Source organism: Symphalangus syndactylus, chromosome 5, assembly GCF_028878055.3.
Source record: "Symphalangus syndactylus isolate Jambi chromosome 5, NHGRI_mSymSyn1-v2.1_pri, whole genome shotgun sequence".
Lineage (NCBI taxonomy): Eukaryota > Metazoa > Chordata > Mammalia > Primates > Hylobatidae > Symphalangus > Symphalangus syndactylus.
In genome coordinates this window covers 92,856,391-92,878,308 of record NC_072427.2, presented here as the reverse complement: position 1 = coordinate 92,878,308, position 21,918 = coordinate 92,856,391, and the positions used below count along the sequence as shown (strand labels likewise).

Here is a 21,918-nt window from a genome sequence, read left to right as displayed (position 1 = left end):
ACGGCATGAACATTCTCAGAAAGTACAGAATCTAAGGATGAAAAAACAAGCTGAGTGGTGGAGACAGTTTTCTTTTAAATTTTAGCTGTTCCTCTGATTATATTTCATGGAGTAGGTAGATATTTAAATGATTTTTTAGTGATGTCAGCCTTTGGGTGAAGATGAGGCCCAGTGAGAGGACTCTAGAGCAGTTGAACCCCGCTTCCCACCTAGGGTTGGAATCATGGCCCAGGCAGATGCTGTGGGTCCCAAGCTCTGCAGGAATGACTGGGGGCTGCCATTCATAAAGCAGCTGTCCCATTATTGGATGTTTTTGTTCTTTTATCTATTTTCTGCATAGTCTCCTGCATCCTTTTCCTAATTCTTGGCTTTAGTTCTGTTTTCTTGAACTACAGGGAGCGAGTCAAGTCATCCCACCTGTGTGAGACTTGCTTGATTATTTGCAGGCATCTATACGTGACTCCTTCAGTCTTTCATTGTCTTGACTGCACAGCCTTAGTACCCCCAGATACCCACCCACCTATTACTTTCTCAGGAGTTTTGAACTTTCTCACTAACTTTTTTTATGTGGATCTAGGATTGAAAAGAATTGTGAGCTTAGGAAGCGTTACAGATACAAAGACTACAAATTCAGGTCTCACTTGTCAAATATCAGAAAGGTTATTTCTGACAGTCCTCCTTCCCCATATCTAAATGTTTCCCTCTTTTAGCAATCTTTCCCTCCCTCATAACTTTAGCATGGTGTATGGTGTGTGTGTAGTCATGCATTAGTGTGATTTTTGTCTGTTTTGTACACTATACTGTGAAGTCCACGAGGTGGAGGCACAGTGACAGCAAGCCTCATCCTACAACTCCAGTGCTGGACGTCATCCAGTGTCGTGGCATCATGTGATTTTTAGGGTACTATTCGTGTGTGTTCAGTTATGTAAACTTATTTCTCAGTTGTATCAATAGGCGTAAATAAGTTCTCATTGTTGATGTTATTGAAGTGTATCCGTATGTATTATGGTCATTCCTCTTTTTTTTTTTTTTAAAGGGTAATACGTGTATTTATTTCTTAAAAATTTCAGGGGATGTCCCAGTGTTAGCCATTTCTTGTCCCTTGTGTGGCTACATCCAGTTGTAATTGTTCAGTACAACACATCAGGTATTTGAAATGCCTCAAATATCAAGAAACACTAACTTATCTCTGGCATACCATACTTTTTAAAGCAGAAGTATTTTCTGTAGTGGTTACTGCAGAGTGTTTACTGGTTAATTTTTAGTTAACCAGAAGCATACATTCCATTGCTGTTCCAGTTAACTGAGGTTTATATCCATAAAGACATTACCAGAGATAGAAAAATTTCCCTTTTCTTCAGCTAGAGACCCCAGGCACCAACACACCCTCACTGCCTTCTTGAAAATATAAAGTGATGGGACAGGGTGCGGTGGCTCAAGCCTGTAATCCCAGTGCTTTGGGAGGCTGAGGCAGGTGGATCACTTGAGAACCAGGAGTTTGAGACCAGCGTGGTGAACATGGTGAAACCCTTTTCTACTAAAAATACAAAAACTAGCCAGGTGTGGTGGCACATGCCTATAATCTATAATCCCAGCGACTTGAGTGGCTGAGGCATGAGAATTGCTTGAACCTGGGAGGCAGATGTTACAGTGAGCTGAGATTGTGCCACAGCACTCCAGCCTGGGCTACAGAGTGAGACTCTGTCTCCAAAAAAGAAAAAAAAAATTATATATATATAAAATAATCTATATATATAATTATATATATATCTTTAGTAGTGACTTTTACTAGTGAAAATTTTAATATCCTAATTACCGTTATTTAGAAAAAATTCTTTTTGAGTTGATGTTTAAAATGCTTTTTTTTTTTTTTTTAAATCATCTTTTACAACTCCTCCCTACCGCTACTCCCTTAGCTCTCCAGGCCCATTGCCCTGACTAGTAAAGGTTTGCTGTTTTTTCTTCTGGACATTTTCCTTTGCATCTTCATTTATATGTAAGTGCTCATATTCTTGTTATACACAGATATATTACACACATAGGTTGAGTATCCCTAATTTGAAGTGTTTGGGAGTAGAACTGTTTCGGATTTTGAAATATTTGCATATATGTAGTGAGATATGTTGGGGTTGGGACCTAAGACTAAACATGAAATTCATTTATGTTTTATATACTGTAGACAGCCTGAAGGTAATTTTATACAATATTTTCAGTAATTTTGTGCACACAATAAAGTTTTCGCTGAGCTGTGGCTGTAACCCATCATATGAGGTCAGGTGTGGAGTTTTTCACTGGTGGCATCATGTCTGTGCTCAACAGATTTAAAATTTTGGAGCATTTTGGAGTTTTGGGTTACAGATGCTCAACCTGTACTTCTGTAACAGAGTAGTATGAATGCTTAATTAAAATGGCAATTGAATATTATGTTACCTTTGGTTTTATGATTAAACCTTTTCAAAGTTTTTGTTACTTTCAGATACTCATAAGTAAGGCATATAATCTCTCTAGACCTCACTTTCCACATTTGGTAAAGGATTGATTTGAATTAAATGAAATTGAAAACCTTTTAGCCCTAAATGTAACAAATTCTGTGTTAAATTGTATAATTCATCTCTTAGATATCATGAAGAATGTGTTGTTTATGATATGAAAAAGTATGAAGATAAAAATCAAATATGACTTTGGGTAGCAAGAAGAGATTTTGGGGGAGGTTGCTAAAATGTACAGTTTTTTTCCCCTAAGAGCGGTGAGAGAATGGCGGCTGATCAGACTGGTGGTGGAATCTGTCTCTATTGCCCAGGTTGGCACTAGGAAGTTTGAGCTGTATCGATCCCTCAAAACTAGCTGATGACATCTGAAAGGGAGTTTTACCCCGGCTCCCTAAAGTTTCACATGACAGCTCTACATTTGTGTTAACACAATGAATGCTTCAAAAAAAAATGTTACAGAAATCAGAGCTTACATAGGCAAATCTTTGTTAGTGACTTAGTTAAAAACATTTCATGAATAATAGTTTCCCAAGCTATTTTAACCCTTTTCCCTTTCCCAGAAGAGAAACAAGAAAATCCCACACATGTTGCTCAGTCATGGTGTGTTTGTAAGCTCTCTTGTCACAAAGTGTCACTGATTCTTTAAATTTCTTTTAGTTAGCTTCTTTTGTTCAGTAGCTCACTTATTTTGTGGTTTGAAAATGACTGTACTTCTGACACTTTTCTCACATACTCCTGCTTTAATTTTTTGAAGAACTTTCAATGGCAAGAAACTTACAACGTATACAGAAGTGGAGAGAATACTATAATGAGCTCTCCATGTCCCTAGCCTCTTGGCTTCAGCAGTTCTCAGTGTTTTGCCCATCAGATTTTCTAACGCTTTTAGTGTAAGTAATGCCACATTTAAAAATACTCCTTTTAGAAAAGAGGCTTAGTATTTAAAAGGAAATAAATAAACCAGAGTCATTCCCAAGATTTATCTGATTAAACTGTAGAGTTGATAATTATATAAAATTTTTTTTAGCACATAGAACAATCATTCTCTATAGCAAAAGTACTAGCTTTTGTGCCCATTGCATTGGATTGAGTTATAGAACTAAACCACAGCAAACTCATTTGTTCCACTATTAGGTTGCAAGTATCACTTAACTGTGCTTACTTACCTCATCTTCAGTATTTACAAATTTTAACTCACATTAGTTTCAGTAAAGCAACCAAAGTAGATGTTTTAGGAGATGAGTTGGTTTGATGGTTATGATTTTCTTTTACTCCTGTATTGACAGTCAGCTGTAGTTGAGACTATTAGCCTTCTGGAGGGTGAGGTGAACAGGCCTTTTTCCACTTCAGGGGCTAGAGGCTGACATGCATGCAGTTACCTGCAGTTCAAGGCAGAGTGGGGTTAGGGTGGTCATGGTGGCATGAATACTACTGTGCCAGGGTCATGTCTATAGGTATGTGGTGGGAAGCTCTGGGGGAGACAGCACTGGCATTGGGTTTGGATGTGGCATTTATGGGCAGAGGTGGATAAAGAAGACCCATGGAGTAGCCTTAGCAAAAGAGTGGTATTTAGGTAGTAGGACTTTGTTCATGTGGCTGGAGTGTAGATGTGTACTAGGAGATAGAATGAAAAGGTGGAGGTAATAGTAATTTAAAATATAACAGTAAAAAGAAGCAGCTGTGTATTGATCACTTACTGTGCACTGTTTTAAATGGTTTACAGGTGCCACATCTTTGATAATACAGCAATTCTGTGGGTGCAATAAGTGATGGAGCCAGGAGTTCAGCTGGAGCAGGCTGGCTCCGGAGCATCACTGGTGCCTTAGGGCCTCAAATACCAGATTAAGCAACGCTAAGCACTTTTTTGGGTCTTATTTTTGGATGGTGATAGCTAGCAGGATATTAACTGAGTTTTAAAAACAAATATATTTGTCCATTGTCATGAACTTTTTAAGTCTGTTGGAGTTTAAAAAATTGGAAGTACTTAGTGGTTATTCATTGTGGGCCCCTAGTTACAGTTCATGAAAGGGACTTTTTAATGTTAAGATGGAAGCTGAATTTCTTGGACTATTTTTTTCCTCATAAAAGATGTATATATTTATAAAAATTGCAATACATTGAGAATTATAAAAAATTAGTAATTACTCAGAATTTTATTAGCTAAAGACATTCATTATGAATAATCTTAAATGCTTTCTTCGAGTGTTTTCTATGTATTTATTTTACTCTTCTAAAACTGTGCTTTGGGAAAGGCTTTGAGTCCTTTCTAATATAATGGTATAACTTCCCCCCTCATGTAGTGAAGCTTTCAGAAGAATTCAAGTGATCACACAACATCATATCTGTGTTACTTTTTGTAACATTTAATTTTTAATGATAAACTTTTGTATATACATTTTGTATATTCTGTTATGAAATGGATTTCTAAAATTAGAGATTGAACATGAAGCAGAATGGCCTACAAAAGGAACATGAATCTGTGCTACAGACATAAAAACTATTTTGAAGGCTATAGGAACAACCATATTTGCCAGGACTCATGCTTAAATAGACTGTGTACAGCTGTGGAGATCATAAATTGAGAAAGCATGAGATTTGAGCAGGAAAAATTTACTGAGGTTTGTTAAGATTTGAGAAGAGAGATGGAAAGTCTTGCTGTTCAGTTGGAGAAGGAGCTGAGGAATAAGTCTTTGTGCATATGAAGAGTGTTTTGTAGGCTGTGTATAGGTATTTTCTGTTTCTTTAGAATGTAGCAAAAAGTGTGAACTTAAGTTGGTGTAGAGAAATTTAGGAGATAATTTATGACTAGGGATTGGAAGCTATTGAAATAGTTTATCATGACAATTCTTTGAAATGGGTGAGTTTTCATTATATTTAGGATTTTATTCTCCTTAAGGAGAGGAGGGGTTAAGATGGTGTCTTACAGGTATTTCTAGAACTTTATTCCCAAGATTATTTATTTAGAGACACTTTCACTTTGTCACCCAGGCTGAAGTGCAGTGGCACGATCATAGGTGGTCACTACAGCCACAGATTCCTGGGCTTAAGCAGTCTTCCCACCTCAGCCTCCCCAGTAGCTGGGATTACAGGTAAATGCCACCATACTCGGCTCATTTTGATGTTAATTCCAGTTTTCTCACCTATTGCATGTCTCCTGGACTTACACAGAAAATAGAAGACAGTTGGCTGGGCACTGTGGCTCACGCCTGTAATCTCAGCACTCTGGGAGGTCACGGTGGGCAGATCACTTGAGGACAAGAGTTCGGGACCAACCTGACTATCACAGTGAAACTCTGTCTCTACTAAAAATAGAAAAAATTATCTGGGCGAGGTGGCACCCACTTGTAATCCCAGTTACTAGGGATGCCGAGGCATGAGAATTGCTTGAGCCTGGGAGGCGGAGGTTTTAGCGAGCTGAGATTGTGCCACTGCACTCCAGCCTGGGTGACAGAGTGAGATTCTGTCTTTAAAAAAAAAAAAAAAAAAAAAAGGCCAGGCGTGGTGGCTCACACCTGTAATCCCAGCATTTTAGGAGGCCGAGGTGGGTAGATCATGAGATCAGGGGTTCGAGACCAGCTGGCCAACATGGTGAAACCCTGTCTGTACTAAAAATACAAAAAATTAGCCAGCCGTGATGGTGTGTGCATATAATCCCAGCTACTCAGGCGGCTGAGGCAGGAGAATTGCTTGAACCCGGGAGGCAAAGGTTGCAGTGAGCTGAGATCCTGCCATTGCACTCCAGCTTGAGTGCCATAGTGACACTCTGTCTCCCCCCAACCCCCCCAAAAAAATGACAGTTATACTACGTGAAGGTTTGTAGTTTTGACTGAAAGGACAAACCAAAACAAGAAAACAAAGAAAACCCCACCTATAATACAGGTAGAGTAATAGCATGCTCATGTATAATTGATTTGGCAAGTCTGTGAATGAAGTCCCAGAAATTGTATATTCAGTTTAGTGAGGCCAATGGAATTTGAAGTACAGGTGTAGAAATGTTGACATTAACAAATGTCGTATGTATTAGGATTGTGACAGTGTGACTACTGACATGGTAGTGTGGCAGTCATTTTTATAGAATGTCTATTGGTTGAGAAAATTCCAGGGTAACAATTTTAAGGTTTAAGATTTTAATTTCATCACAAAATACACATTCATTTGAGAAAATTTAGAGAATACAGGTATAAGAATGACAATTCCCTGCAGTTGTCTCTCTTCCGAGGTAACTACTATTTACATTTTGTATATAATCCACCAGTTTTTTTCCTGCACATAACTACTGTTCTCTTTTTGAAAAACAAATACAATCATCTTATCTGCATACTGCTTTACAACCCACTTTTTCTACATGAAGCAATATTTTCATTGTATTCCGCTGTGCCAATCTGTTTATTGAACATGTACTGCGATACAGAAATATGAGATCTAGTGGTACTTTTCACCAAGTAGTAGATAATACCACTGGAGTGAGTATATAACAAATAATTAACAGAATATAACAGGAGATAAATGCAAGTTAAGAGGAGAGGCTGGAATGACTTTAAACTGGGTGAAGGCAAATTGAGGTGATCTTGAAAATGGATAGGCAAGAAGGGGCAAATTTCAGGTAGAAGAAATAAACACTAATGCAGAAGGGGCTTAAATGCACTTTATGGAATGTCACATTGAACTGTGAGTTCAGAGGAATAAGATAAGATCATATGTTTCTAAATTATAGAGGGGTTAAATCCAGGTTGAAAGTTCTGAGTCTCAGAAAAGTATGTGTAGCAGCTTTATGCAAAGTAAATTAGGGCAAGGGATACAGCTTTTTAAGCACAATAGTTCCCAAACTTCGCTGGGTCCAAGATTCATCTGTAACATCTTGTTAAAACAAAACACATATTCTTAGGTCCTTGTCCAGGCTTCCTGAATCAGGATTTTTGGGAGTAGAGTCTGATGTAGTTTAGGGAACCTGCCCTAGAGTTTCTGACATAACCATCAGGCCTAGGACATAGTTAATTCTAGGAGGCATTTGTAATACTTAAGGTGAATTAAGGACTTGGTTCAAGTGACTAAAGTGAGCATGGAGAGGAATGGAAAGGCATAAGGCACTTTGAAAATGGATAGGGTTTAGTAAGACCATTTAGAATAGATAAAGTCAGCAGCTTCTAATGAAATTACTGAAAGAATGGTGGTGCAGGAATAGAGATGGGAAGTTCAAGTGGATGACACGTGGTGCAGGAATGTGATGAGGACTTGTAGGCAGAGAGAATGGAGGCAGGGATGTGGCACTGTAGGTAGCTACCCGGCAGCTTGTTAGACTGGATATTGAGTGAGAAGTTTGAGCAGAGAAGAGAGTTTGAAGTATTAGTTTGGAGTAAACCATTGAAAATACTTCTTTTGCAGGGAAAGATGTATAGAGAAATGAGTGAAGGGGCCAGGGGATAGAACCAGAGGTCACATCTGAGGTTAGGGCTAAATGTGAAAGAGACATGAATTATTTGGAGGATAGCTAGTGTTGTGAAATACAAGAACATACATTTTAAGAATTTTTAAGGGGGTAGCATTTCTCTGTAAACTCCACAAAAGTGTGGGAGGGAAAGTAAGTAAAACTGAACTCACTTTACTACTTTTAGTAATAGACTCACTGGAAGAAAATGTAAGCTATTCATGCAGTGTGTGTTTTTGATTATTTCTGGGCCTTGTTATTTTTCTGTGTTTCTGAGATGCAAGGATTATTTAAAGGCAATGGTTTATAAAATGATATATAATTACATACGTGTAAAAGTACATATAACCAACTAAGTATATGTATGCATGCACTCATGCAAATCAATTGTATGTTAACATTTTATATATAAATTATATATGTGTGTATATATTGTATTATAGAACATCCTGTGTGGAAAAGTTGGTGCTGTCGGAAGGGAGAGAGAGCAAGGCAGTTTTCCAGTGCATTTCTTATAAGCTAGTTACGAGAAGGGCTTGCAGGTTACTGATCCAACATATTCTTTCTGAATGTCTTCTGTCTGATAGATACTGCTTTGTTAGGGAATATATACATAAATGAGATTACCCTAGATGTTCAGGTTAGTGAGGGAAACGTTACAATAGATAGCACTAAGCGCTGGATCTCAGCTTTGATTTCCCAGAGCACCTAGAGGGTCATTGGGCCACCTCTTTTAAGTTCCTCTTAAGATCTAGAATTGATTTGAATAATAGAAAGTTTGAGTACATTTTGTGTAGGTGACATAAAAGAACATCCTTAAGCAAGCATATCAGTTAAAGGACTTGTCTTCATGGCTCTTGGTGTTTTCTTCATACCACTTTGCTCTTAGTTCCTGTTAGCAGAGGGGAAGAAGCAGGCTATAAGATTAAAATTCATGCTAGTGAAAATTAGAAACAAGCCACGTACCCTCAATAGGTGTTTGCTTAAAATGCATTTACATCTTTGCAATGGAGTACTATGCACCTGGTAAAATGATGATGCAAATATAAATTGTTGATATAAAGATATGTATGTATGTATATATATTTTTAAGGAGCAGAGATTCCAACACCAAATTTTGGGTGGTGGAATTTTATTAGGTTGGTGCAAAGGTAATACAGTTTTTGCCCTTGGGAGATTGGGCTGATGGTGACACCTGTTAACCAAGACTGAGAATACAGAAAGGAGAAGTGGATTTTTTCCCTGTTTTTCCTGCTGTTTCCTCCCTTTTTGAGTAGGGGAAATGGTAGATTCAGTTTAATATGGCCAAAAGCAGTGGCTTAGTAGTCAGTTTGCTTGGATTTGAATATCTCTCTACCATTAGTTGTGTGTGACTTGGGATGGCTTCACCTCACTTCTTTGTGCCTTAGTTTTCTCACCTGGACAATGGGAATGATAGTGGTACTTACTTTTTGTAATTATAGGGTTTAGTGGTTTAAAGTAGAAGATATATACCAGTGCCCATTAAAGATAAGTCGTCTCATGCACTGAAACATAACTGGGACTTTCGAACTCAGTTCACTGAGGTCTTCTGGGCCTGGAACAAGCCCGCCTTATAAAAGTTGGCTTTACATACTACATACTAAAGTAGTTCTTAATGTAGACTTTTAACCAACTGTCTTAGAAATGAGCCTTTGGAACCTAGGTCTGCATGTGATAGGGGTACTTTCTAGTGTCTACTTGATAGAGCAGTCACTTTCTAGTAGTGGGAGTCAGGTTCCCGAAAAGCTCTGTGGTCTGAGAATTCATTTTTGAGAATATCTATTCACAAGAGACTAGATAAACAGTTGATAGACTTGAAGGTCATACAAACCTGTGCAAATCATTGTAAATGTTTTCGCATTCTAAAGGAAGACAGAGGACAGCAAGCAAAATAGAATATCAGTGGTAGTTTACATATTTTGAATTAGTAACAGGGTACCTGTACTATTACTTTACACTTACTGATGATAACTTACCCCCAGAAACTTCTGTTTCTCCCCTTCAGTTTTAGAAATGATGTGTCAGTGCATTATGTATTGTTGCAGGTAATGTGCCTATGAGGCATTTCCCTCCTGTTTTCCTCTGTTTGTTGGCATGTCCAAATACTCAGTGCCTGATTTTGTCTTTCAGGCCCAGATGTGGTCTCAGAGATACTGAGTTGATGGTTGAGATAGCCAAAATTTGGGGCAAAACTCGTTTAATCTGCTCAGCTTTTAGTTCTTAAACCTTCTCCGTAGTTCTTTTCACATAACTGCATGAGAAAACACATGCTTCTAGCCTCTTTAACACAAATTTCAGCTATTCCACCTCCAAAATGCCATTGGAGTAGTATAGTCCAGCACCCGTGTTTATAATCCCACATGTTCTTTGACCTTGACCAAGGTTTTAATGCAAAATTGACTCATCTGCTATTGGTTTTTACCTTCTTTTCAGTTTGTCTCCTTTAATATATATATGTTTTTTTTCTTTTTGAGACAGGATCTCACTCTGTTGCCCAGGCTGGAGTGCAGTGGCATGATCAGGTCTCACTGCAGCCTTGACTTCCTGGAATCGGATGATCCTCCCACGTTAGCCTCCTTATTAGCTGGGACTACAGGCTGCACCACCACACCCAACCAGGTTTTTTATTTTTTGGGGTAGAGATGGGGTTTTGCCATGTTGCCCAGGCTGGTCTCCAACTCCTGGGCTCAAGCGATCCCAAAGCAGATCCCTCTGCCTCCCAAAGTTCTGGGATTACAGGCATGAGCTGCTGTGTCCGGCCTAAAATGTTTTTGGTAAAGGGAAAATATAGCAATCTGTTATATGCTGGAATCAAAATTTTTCTACTAGATGAACTTTTGGGGAAATTTAGTATTCTGTTCTAAATTAAATGCCTTTTTCAAGTAATTACTGCTAATGAGCTCTTGTTTTTTCATGTTTAGGGTGGTTGATGCAGAGTAGTGCATATAGGGGCTAAAATCAGACTTAGACACTTGGGGGTTCTTGCATCTCTGTATTTTCTCACAGCTATTTCAGTGATCCTTAATGAGTGGTATCTTGGCATAGTGAACTTTAATGTGGGACCATAGTTCACAAACTGTGACCTTAGCCCAGTTAATCCTTCTGACCCTTGCTTTCCCTGTTGATGAAATGGAAGTAACACTTCCTACTTGTAGGGCTGTTAGGAGGTCAAATGTGTCAACGTCTATAAAGTGCTTTAGCCAAGTGGTTGGCGCATAGATAGTAAGTGTTGCACAAATGTTCATTTCCCCATAGTTTTACTAACCATTTTGGTGCAATATTCTTTATAAAGTCTTGTGTTTTTTGGCCTTTTTTTTTTTTATTATTATTGTTTTTAAAGACTGTAAGTGTTTTCTAGGGTTTTGAGGGGAGTGATAAATGTTCTGGGTTTTTAGGATTTCACTTGAAATCCTCCTATATAATTGCTTTTTCTCTGTAATGCTGCTTGATTATTTTATTGGAAATAAGAGATTTTTTTTCCTTGTGTGTTAGGCATCAAAACTGATACTTCTATTTTCCCTTTGACTCCCTTGGCTATTATAATTCTAGAAAATTATTTCTAAAATTACTATATGGAAAAAGTACTTTCTTCTGTCACTAATTCGTTAGCGTAAATGAGCCAAAGTTTATAAGAGAATGTTAGTTAACAGTGTATAAATTTTAGATAATGACATAAGTTTAATTTATGGAATCTAATTTTAGATCTAGTTTTTCTTGATTTCTATTTTGTAGCTTTTCGGTTGTTGCTTATTTTTAATGGGCATCTTCTGAGCTATCTTTTTAGATCCCGGTGTGCACTGTATTTTATCTTTTAATATGGGCTAAATTTTGTAAATTGTGAAATATGTAAGAATTTATGTAACATATAAAATGAAGTAATAAAAAACAACTTGGTATTTTCTCCCAGCTTAAGAAATGAGGTAGTACTTAACTAGTACTTTTGAAGCTTCTTGTATCATACTGATTTTTTTTCATCTGCTACTTTTAATACTTCATACTACTATAGTTATTTTGAAATTAGATATAGTTTTTAGTTTGGTGTCATTACAAAACATTGTCACATTAGAGAACATATTGCACCTGCCATTTAGTTTATTAGCTCCTGGGTTAATCTGAACTTGCCTGTCATGCTGATGCATTCATTTCAGTCCCAGTCTTACATTCTGTATCTCTGTTGATTAGTATATATACATTTTTTTGGAGACAGAGTTTCCCTCTTGTTGCCCAGGCTGGAGTGCAATGGCACGATCTTGGTTCACTGCAACCTCTGCCTCCTGAGTTCAAGCAATTCTCCTGCCTCAGCCTACTGAGTAGCTGGGATTACAGGGATGCGCCACCACGCCCAGCTAATTTTTTTTGTATTTTTAGTGGAGATGGGGTTTCTCTGTATTGATCAGGCTGGTCTTGAACTCCCGACCTCAGGTGATACGCCCACCTCGGCCTCCCAGAGTGCTGGGATTACAGGTGTGAGCCACTGCTCCCGGCCTTGTTTTTTTTTTTTATTTTCTTTTTTTTTATTTTTTTATTTTTTTACAAATCTTAGTGCTTTTAATTAGATGACTTTCTCCCCCACCCCTGCCTGTGGGATACAGACACCAAGAGACTAAGCTCAGTACCTACCTGAGTATACCATGTGTTTAACAGCCTGTGGAAATTGTCCTGTCCCTGAAGATATGCTGTAGATTAATTTTATGCAGTGATTTTAAGACAACGAAAAATATGGTTTGTAAGTTTAACTTCAAAAAACCATGTAAGCTCAGTTCCTGGATTGTTCGTAGACCATCACATTGCCTTTGGCAAACTGAGCTAGAACATGCTGTAAAAGATTTGAAGATCATGAGAGGTTCCTGTGGTAAAGAGAGATGTTTGTCATTAGCATTTGATTGTTACTCCATAGTTTGTGAATGGCTCCGTTTGTGAGGGAAATGATGAAAAATATACTCTATATTTTTCTCAAAAAAATGAAAATATGACTGTCTAGATTTTTAAGCTTCTTTAAGAAGAAAATCATATCTGTAGCTTATCTGCAAAGCACATTTGGTGTGTGGAATTATCTGCTTATTGTCATATAAAAACTCTGACCTCGTATTAACATTTTTGTTTTTGAAAAGTGACTAGCCTGAAGGAAGGATATATGGAATAATCACTAAGAGTCCTTATTTAAAGTAATCCAAGGTCAAGATTTTGGAGTTTATTGTTACTCAGCATATGATGGTTTGGTTGCTGTGTGAGTCAGCAGAAAATTATGTAACTCAGAGATACTTTAGGTGGCCTTTCAAATGAGTAACGATTAATGGATAATGTTTCAAAAAGGTGTCAGAAATTTTGATGTGTATTTCTTACCTTTAGGTTTTTAAAATAGTAATGAAATAATCTAATCTCTAACAATTTTTAATAAAGAATACTGACATCTTATTTGATTCTACTTATAAAGAACTTTTGTGTCAGTAATATCTACTTCTATCGAAATTGGCGAGGTGTAAGTAGCATTGTAACATTTTCTGGGTGAAGAATATGATGTTGAGAGCCTAAAGGATTTGATTATATAGTTCATAGCTAGAGATTGAATTATATTTTCTTTCCCCATAGTTCATGTCATAATTTTAAAGACTGACCATTTTAGGGGAAAATTTATTAGAAAATGATGTCCTTCGAGTAAAGATAATCTTGATTCAATTATTTTTACAAATAAAACTATTCTGATGCAGCACTCTAGTGTTCATTCATCCATCTAGTCATACACCCCCCACAGTATGACACCAGCTGGTTGTAGGTCTAGTGTTTAATGTAATACCATAACAGGCATTTGAATTGGAATGGTAGTTCTTCAGGAATGGAATCTGGAATATAGGCAAAGATTTCAGACACAATTCCTAATTTAAAAATAACTCATATTGTCTCTGAGGTTCTTTTCCAGTGAAGTGTTTAGTATTGCTGTTATTTGGAGTACAAAGTTGGAGCTTTTAAAGAACCTGGGTGTTCAAAAGTGTAAGGAGAGATAAATGAAAAGCAGAAATATTTTGAGGCAATAAGTATAGACTCAAATCTATATTATGACCCACTTGTAGCACCAGTTGGAATTCTACCAGTAAGAGATTTATTTGGGCAAACTATAATGGTTGTTGGAAATTGCAAATCTTAGTGTGAATTATTTTAGTCCAGTTGGTTTCTTTCTTTTGCTTACCTGAAATGAACTATACTGAGGCAGTAGGAGCTCTGTATAGTAATTTAGGAGTGTAAAACAACTTAGGGAAAAGGATTTAATATTAAGCAGGATGATTGGGATGACATGTGAAATTTAGGAATTGGAGGCATTGGGAGTTGAGAGGGTGCTAATAAAGGAAAACAGCTTATTTTAGAATTTGTCTGGAGGATGTAGAATTGAAGAAGTTTTGGTATTTCTTCTGCAGCGGCCCCAGTGCCCTTGACCAGGAACATCTCTTGGAGTCAGTAGTTTTCATGAGGCTGGCATAGGAACTTGGCCAACACATGCAGCGTTGTTCTATTTAAAATATTCCTTGAATTAAATTCCACAGTATCAATTTAAAACATAAATTTTTCACTCAACTCCTTTAGAAGTTGGATTTTAACCCGTACTTGTCTTTACCTCTTCTGCTGATATCAGTTGACAACACTGAGATTACTTTCATTTTCCTGTAAGTCATTATGAATTTTTCTGGTCAACCATGAGTTATCAGTGGAAGCAATAAATAGGAAGTACTGTAAAAGAATTACAGTAAAATAAGAGAAACCACTTGGAGAGCAAGAGGGCTTGTGGACTTAGGGGAGCAGTTGTGAGAAATGTCTCAGAACTTAATTTACAGATAACATTGGTAGATTGACATGTTTTTCCTATAAAGTAACTTTCATTATCTCTGTCTTAATAGTAAACTACTATGAAAGTGAATTCGTGTTCATCTTGATTTGTAAACTGATGAAAATTACAAAATGTGGAGTTTTTTCCCCAGATAAATTGAATAGTGGAATATTCAGGTTTATTTGATACCTAGAAAATACCTGAAATTTTCCGTGCTGGTAGGCACATTTTGGAACTGTTTTTCTTTTCTCTGACAATTGAATATATTTTATATATAGTTGATTTTGATTATTGAAGACTAAGGAAAATTTATTTTAAGTAAGTTTAAATGTTAGGAAATGAATTTTGCAAATTTGCAGTAATTTTATTTTATATGTTTTGGGATTGTAGTTATGTTAGATATTCCTCAATTGGGGTAATTGTCTTGCATCATTATGTCTTATCATAATCTGTTTTTCTTCACACAGTGTTATAGTTTTGCCGCTGGACTCTTCCCTCCCTTCCCCCACCCCATCAGGATGATATGAGACTTGAAAGAAGACGATGCATACAGGTGACTCAAGTTTTGAAATACAGTAAAACTCTGGCTAAGAGAATGTGGGAATTGATGGTCTATTTTGAATGGGGGAGCTTTCTGATAAATAGCAGTTAGTGGGGGGAATTGTAGATCAGTAAATGCAAAGGTAGTTGGGCTATTTGTTAAACTTACTTTTGAACTCAGATTGATAATCAGTGATTTATAGTGGTGTTATTACAAATACAGCATAGTAATTGCTAGCACTTAGGCTTTTCAAGAGGTAATATTTTGGTGGGAATTGGAATAATTCTGTTAATAATGTAAATAACACAGTCACCTTTATGGTTGAATGCATGTCTCCCCCAGAACTCTATTAGAATATGGCAAATCTTTTATGGGAGTAGGTGTTAGTAGGATATCATCAAAAAGACTGACAATTAAATTAAGGATATTGTACCCATACATATGGTTTCTTAAAAAGATATGCTCTGGGATTTTGTTTATTTTTTTCCTTGTTCCCAATATCCCTGCCTCCCATTTCCTTTCTTCCCACCCTCCCCCTCTTATCCTTTTGTCATTTGTATTTTTATACAGAAGAAGCAGTGTGAAGGCATTTTTGAAAGTATTTTTTGATTGCTCTATAATTAATTGAGGTGATCTTATACATGGGAAACTGGAGGCTATTCCATACGTGGCTATGTTCAAATTCCTGAAAATGTAGTGCAGCTAATGTATAAAGTGTTAATAACTTTTGAACTTAAATGTTCTTAAATTAGACATATTATAAGGCATTTTGTTGAACTAAGTGACTTACATTTGAAACTCTGTCAGAGAGTCTTATTTGATTATATTTATAAACGTTTGAAAATGTGATTGCTAACTGGAAAAGAAAATTTATATAAATTTTGAACTGATACCTAACAGATGCCTAATTATATCATTGGTGTAGTTTTTGTGATTGGTTTTTATTTTTGGCGATCTGGGTTTTGTCTAGAGGAAAAATAATCATTTTATGATTTTAAGATTTAAAAAAAATGTTTCGGTGTACCATTTTGTATGAAGAAATGTGCTTGAATATATTTATAAATTAAATTAGAGATTATATAATACTTTACGTTCATGTAGAAGTCACCATTTTAAGACCGATGTTAATTCTTGTTTATGTCAAAGGTGATTGAGCAATCATCTCTGTCACGCATCTATCATGCATGCACACAGGCTTGCACATGTATGTTTGCCTGTACATATTAGAGGTATGCCAGGTACACATTCTGGCTGAGTTGTTCACTGATTGTTAAAAGCAACATGATGCTGAAGCTGAATATCACCATCATAGAAAAACAAATAGGCATATTTACAGAAACATTTTTAGAATTTTATGCACATTTTTTTGTTGTCAGATTTTATAAGTTTGACCTTTTGGTGCAGGAACTATTTCTCAGCATTGTCAGCTCCTGGATTGCTCCTTGGGCGCTATACTGCACATTGGCTATACCAAGTAGATGCTCACTTTCGACTGAGGTCAGTAGAGGAACAAAGTATTTTTGGGGTATCTCATAGATATATCTATGAATATTACTGATTTTGGAGATTTTCTCTCATGAAATTTTGGAGTTGCAAAGTTTCTATTTATCCTCACAAGACATGGAGGGTTTCCAAATAGCTCTTTTTCTTGAAAGGCTTATGGTCTCAATGGAATGAAATAACTAATGAGTAAATACAGTTTATAGTTATCTAGTTAATTTTATGAATGCTAGAACACAAGAAAATTCTACAGATTAGATTTATGATAAAATCCAATCTCTTATTCAGCCTTGTATTCTTTAAAAATTATCAGCATTTATTGGCTTGGGAAAAAACTCAGGAAAGAAGATCTAGCTGTCTAATAAATATGTTAGCTGTTGGTGTATTCCTTTTCTAACAGTTTGAAAGTTAATAATTGTTTTTGAACCTAAAATTAACAGCTTTCAGAATCATCATTAATTAACGTAGCAGTTTGGTCTTGTATTACTATGCACACATTTATTTGACTGACAGAATTTCAACACATTAAAACTCATGAGTAGATGTTCACCGAAAGTTGTTTCTAGAGAATGCTTACTCACATTTGAAAGCAAGTGGTCTGCTTTCTCCGGGCCTTGTTTTTACCCTCTGGCATTGTTCATGGTACTGGCTTTGTTATGTTGGTTAGATGTGGTAACTTACTCTCACCTTTTCTTTGATGAGGCACAGGTTCAGGGATGCTGGAAAGGACACTGAAGTAGGCCTTGGCTGATGGGCCTTTCAGAAGTGAACACTTAAGAGTAGGTTTTCAGAGTAACTTTGTGAGGTGATGAATATGTTAATTGGCTTGATTGTGGTGATCATTTCATTTTGTAGATGTGTATCAAAACATCATGTTGTACACCTTAATATATATACAATTTTTATTTTCCAGTTATAACTCAATAAAGCTGGTGGGAGGAGAGAAAAAAAATAGTTTTACTGAACACTAGGCCAAAGTCAGACTTTGATGTATTTAGTTCTATGTGTCTATAGGTGTTCCTGTACTTTAATTTGAGAATCTTTCTGCATGTTTTAAAATACAGTTAGAACACGAATGAGGTACATTTGCATTTTCTTTTGATTTTTGGAAGAACAAATGATTTGTTAACAAACATTTATTTGCTGAGCATTTGCTTTGTACCAGGTACTATTATAGGTGCTCTGCCTACAAGGATCCCTGAGCTTATGGATAACAAATAAATGAGGCAGTGGAGGTTTTTGATAAAGTTTTAAGACTCACCTATTGAATTCAAGGCATGCAGAGAGAAAGTAGAGCGCACTGTCTGAGTAATGACATTGACAGTAATGGCTTTACCTGTATGCAGAGGTTACCAAAATCTCTGCATCCCATTCTTCTGAGCTCCACACTCAGGTAACTACTTCCTGGATGCCTCTCCCGCATATTCCCTCCTCCTCCCCCATTCAGTCCTCTTAGTAATGAGTGACACCATTCTACCCTAACACAACATCATTTGGGGAACCTAGGAACCACTCTTTGCCCTTTTGAATCACAAGTAACCAAATTCAGTTTATTTAAGGTGTAGAATCACTTCTGAGATTAGATTTGAAAAATACTGCCTCAGAGATTACCATGTATATGAACATAAAGACTTTTATATAAAGAAACCTGTGTAAACCAGCATTTCTTCAGTTTATTTGATTAAGGGACCTCCCTTCCCTTTTATTTTGATTTATACCTATTAATAACATCCTGTGGACCATGATTTGGGAAAATCATGTTGGAAATAGAAGTGGCTGCCATTCTTTGTTTTGTTGAAATGAACTTTAACAACTAAAATTTTTTAAACAATAGTGATATACTAGTCACTTTTAAACGTGGAATAGTTCCAGAGCATACAGAGCTATCACTTTTTGAGGATGAATAAACATGGAAATTTATTTTTAAATGTGCTGATTTGTTCATATTGTCTATGTCATAATTCTTATGCATACACTATATATATATATATATACTCATATATATGAATTTAAGTACTTAAAACCATTTGTGGCAGAGATTTAATTTTAGATTCTCTTAACTCATTTTAAAATGTGAATTTTGTAGGACAAAATTTTCGTATTTTCAGTGATCACAAATGGGGTGTATTCATTATACAAGAGTTAGAAATCAGATCTGTAAATTACAAAACCCCAACTTTTAAAATCTCATCATATGTGGGGTACACTGGAAGAATGAAAGGGCATGTACATTGTAATATTCAGGAAGCTGTTGCCAGTTTGCCTCCCCTTGGAATTGTTCTTCTCGTGGTCATGTGTGTCTGATCTTTTTCTTCGTCTGTGTCTCCTTCTCTAGCTCTCGTTCATGTCTCAACCCAAGCAGTTTGATTTTTTTCTTACTGATTCAATAATTTTATTTTTCTAGTAAGTTAAAAAGATAGTGGATTTGCTTTTGCACTCATGTTTTTACTTCTTGTTTATTAGATAATACAAAATCACTGAAAGAATTCTGAAATGTATAAATATGTATAGATAAGTATAAGGAAACATATCTCAAGTTTTAGTGTCCTCTACAGTGTGGCACATTCCCTTCCAGTTTTTTTCATGCCATTTTTTAATTAATTGAGATCATTTTGAATATTCAGGATGATGTGGTTGGGTAAGATCCATTTTATACTTGTATTGACTAACATATCATAAATGTTGCCCTACATCATCAAAAGCTAACCATAGTGATCTGCTGTTGCTTTGAACTTGGAGCAAATCCAGGGTATTCAGAATGCTTTTGAAGATAATTACTTTAGATATTTATTTTACAGTATGCTTATTTCCTAGTTAAGTTAGGTATCTCTTATTTTTAGGCATTAAGTTGTTTTTTAAAGCACTAATATCTGTGCATAATATTTGGCTGTAAAATTATTTTCTTATAATTGATTCCTAGGAGTCATAATGTTTGAAAAATTTTTAGGCTCTTGATATAACTTTTCAGAAAGCTGTTTGGTAATGTGTACCACTCTGTACATTACAAGAATGTCTCTTAATTTATTTTTCTCAGCATTGAGTATTATAGTTAAATCTTCAACAGACAAAAAGAAGAATCTCTTATTTTGGAACAAATAAAGTAGTATTGTATACTTGGTGGAGGAAATATAAGTGCTTTAGAAATGCATAAAGTAAAAAGAGACAGCCACTCCCCTTTTCCTAATAGTTTGGAGTCTGTCTTTCTAGCAAGTGGTTTTTGTTTAATACTTTTATGACATTTGCACATGTTGTTTACCAGTTTTATGTCCAGCTAGTCCGATAGTTCCTGAAGGTCAGGGGGTTAAGGCTTATCCTCTTTGTGTGCCCGGTGACTGTCTGGCAGGATTTCTGGGACACAGGAAGTGCTCAGCAAATGCAAAAAGAATAATTTTTGCCATCCTAATGGCATTTTTAATGCCTAAAAATAAGTATATTAATGCTTGCTTTAATACATTTCTTCAAGTGGTTTTAAGAATTCCTTATTATTTTCCATTTCTTTTTATGTTTCATAGTTTTATTTATGTTTCTGAGTGGAAGCAATTAATAATGATTACATTATGTATGTGTCATATGAAAGAGCATTTGATATTTATAGAAAAAATGATGGGAAATCTGAAGTAAGCCACAGTGTAAAATTGAATTTTTTACCTTAGTGTGTCTATTTAAGACCCAGGTAAAAGCAAATACGTTTATATTCATGATTTTGGATTTTAGGTGTACTTATAAAGTGTACCTTGAAAGAATGTCTGTGTTCTAGGAAGACGACAACAGAACATAGTTTTAAAATTTTCCCATTTTCCTCTAGAAGAGACAGAGTAACTAGCTCAGCAAAACCAAAATGTCACATTTAGCATCTGCAAGACTAGGTGAACAGTATCCCCACTGACTCACATACAAGTAAGTAGGTGAGAGTGAACGTTTGGTAACAAAACCTGTGTGGTATCAGCATTTGTGCAGAAGGAGGCATGAGGGTGTCTGATGGACCTGAGAATAGGAGAACCCCATGATAACCAACAGAGGAGACTCACTGCAGTGAGAGACTTGCGGAAATTATGTTTGAGAAGAGCGGCTGGAACTGGAGATTGTTTTGAGTTCCCTGGAGGACACAATAAGTTCTGAAGGGGGGTTAGAGTCATTTGGTCCCTATGAACTCTCAAAACCAGTTGAAGCTGCATTCCCAGTCAGAGCCCTACACCAAGGAGACACTTCCGGGAATAGAATCCACATTAAACAAGATGGAGACAATGAGGGCAAAGGAAAAAATGTCAGATGAAAGTGGGAGAAGATAAAAGCACAGGAGATCTTATTCATGAATCTATATTTTGGGATCCTTCATGAAAACGGAAGAGAACTCTTACTGAAGTCAGAAAAGCTACTCCAGTTTCTCCAAAGTTTTTTATTTTACATAAAAACGAGCAGTGGACAGGGATCATAGTCAAAATCCCCACAGTTTTTATAAGAGAAAAGCATAAGGAGCAGAATATTATTACTGCAGACAATGAAAGCATGCCAGAAAGAAATGTCCACAAAATAAATGAAACTATAACTTGTTTCAGAATAAACCCAGAGAAATTTAGAAAATGATACAAATACTAAAGCACAATGTAAATCTGAATAAGGAAAAATTAGAAAAGTAGTGAAACCCAGGAAAGAGAAGTAAAAGATAATTTAAAAAATGAAGCCTAAACAGAGTGGAAAAACGCAATATAAAATTTCTCAAAAAACTGTTTAAGATGAATAACCGGCCGGGCGCGGTGGCTCACGCCTGTAATCTCAGCACTTTGGGAGGCAGAGGCAGGCAGATCACGAGGTCAGGAGATCGAGACCATCCTGGCTAACACGGTGAAACCCTGTCTCTACTAAAAATACAAAAAAAAATTAGCCAGGCGTGGTAGCAGGCACCTGTAGTCCTAGCTACTTGGGAGGCTGAGGCAGGAGAATGTCATGAACCCGGGAAACGGAGCTTGCAGTGAGCTGAGATAGTGCCACTGCACTCCAGCTTGGGCAACAGAGCGAGACTCCCTCTCAAAAAAAAAAAAAAAGATGAATAACCAAGAAGAAATGAAGAAAAATGAAGCATTCCAGAGAAAGCGACAGTTATTAAAGACAGGCAAAGAAGTTTCACCAT

The 21,918-nt window shown here is 36.4% G+C and overlaps 1 protein-coding gene across 16 annotated transcripts in view; it reads left to right on the top strand.

The window, feature by feature from the left end:
• The window catches only part of DYRK1A (dual specificity tyrosine phosphorylation regulated kinase 1A), a 150,065-nt gene that overhangs the window by 39,444 nt on the left and 88,703 nt on the right, over positions 1–21,918 (top strand). For 8 of the 16 annotated variants that reach the window (XM_063639281.1, XM_055279692.2, XM_063639283.1 and 5 more), the window contains exons 2-3: positions 15,217–15,302; positions 16,695–16,787. Coding sequence is in view for 7 of the 16 variants with exons in the window: in XM_063639276.1 (XP_063495346.1) it covers positions 15,293–15,302 (10 nt within the window). In the remaining 9 variants the exon portion in view is untranslated. The remainder of the gene's footprint in view (positions 1–15,216; positions 15,303–16,694; positions 16,788–21,918) is intronic. The other 8 variants (XM_063639276.1, XM_055279688.2, XM_063639274.1 and 5 more) reach the window with 1 other exon arrangement.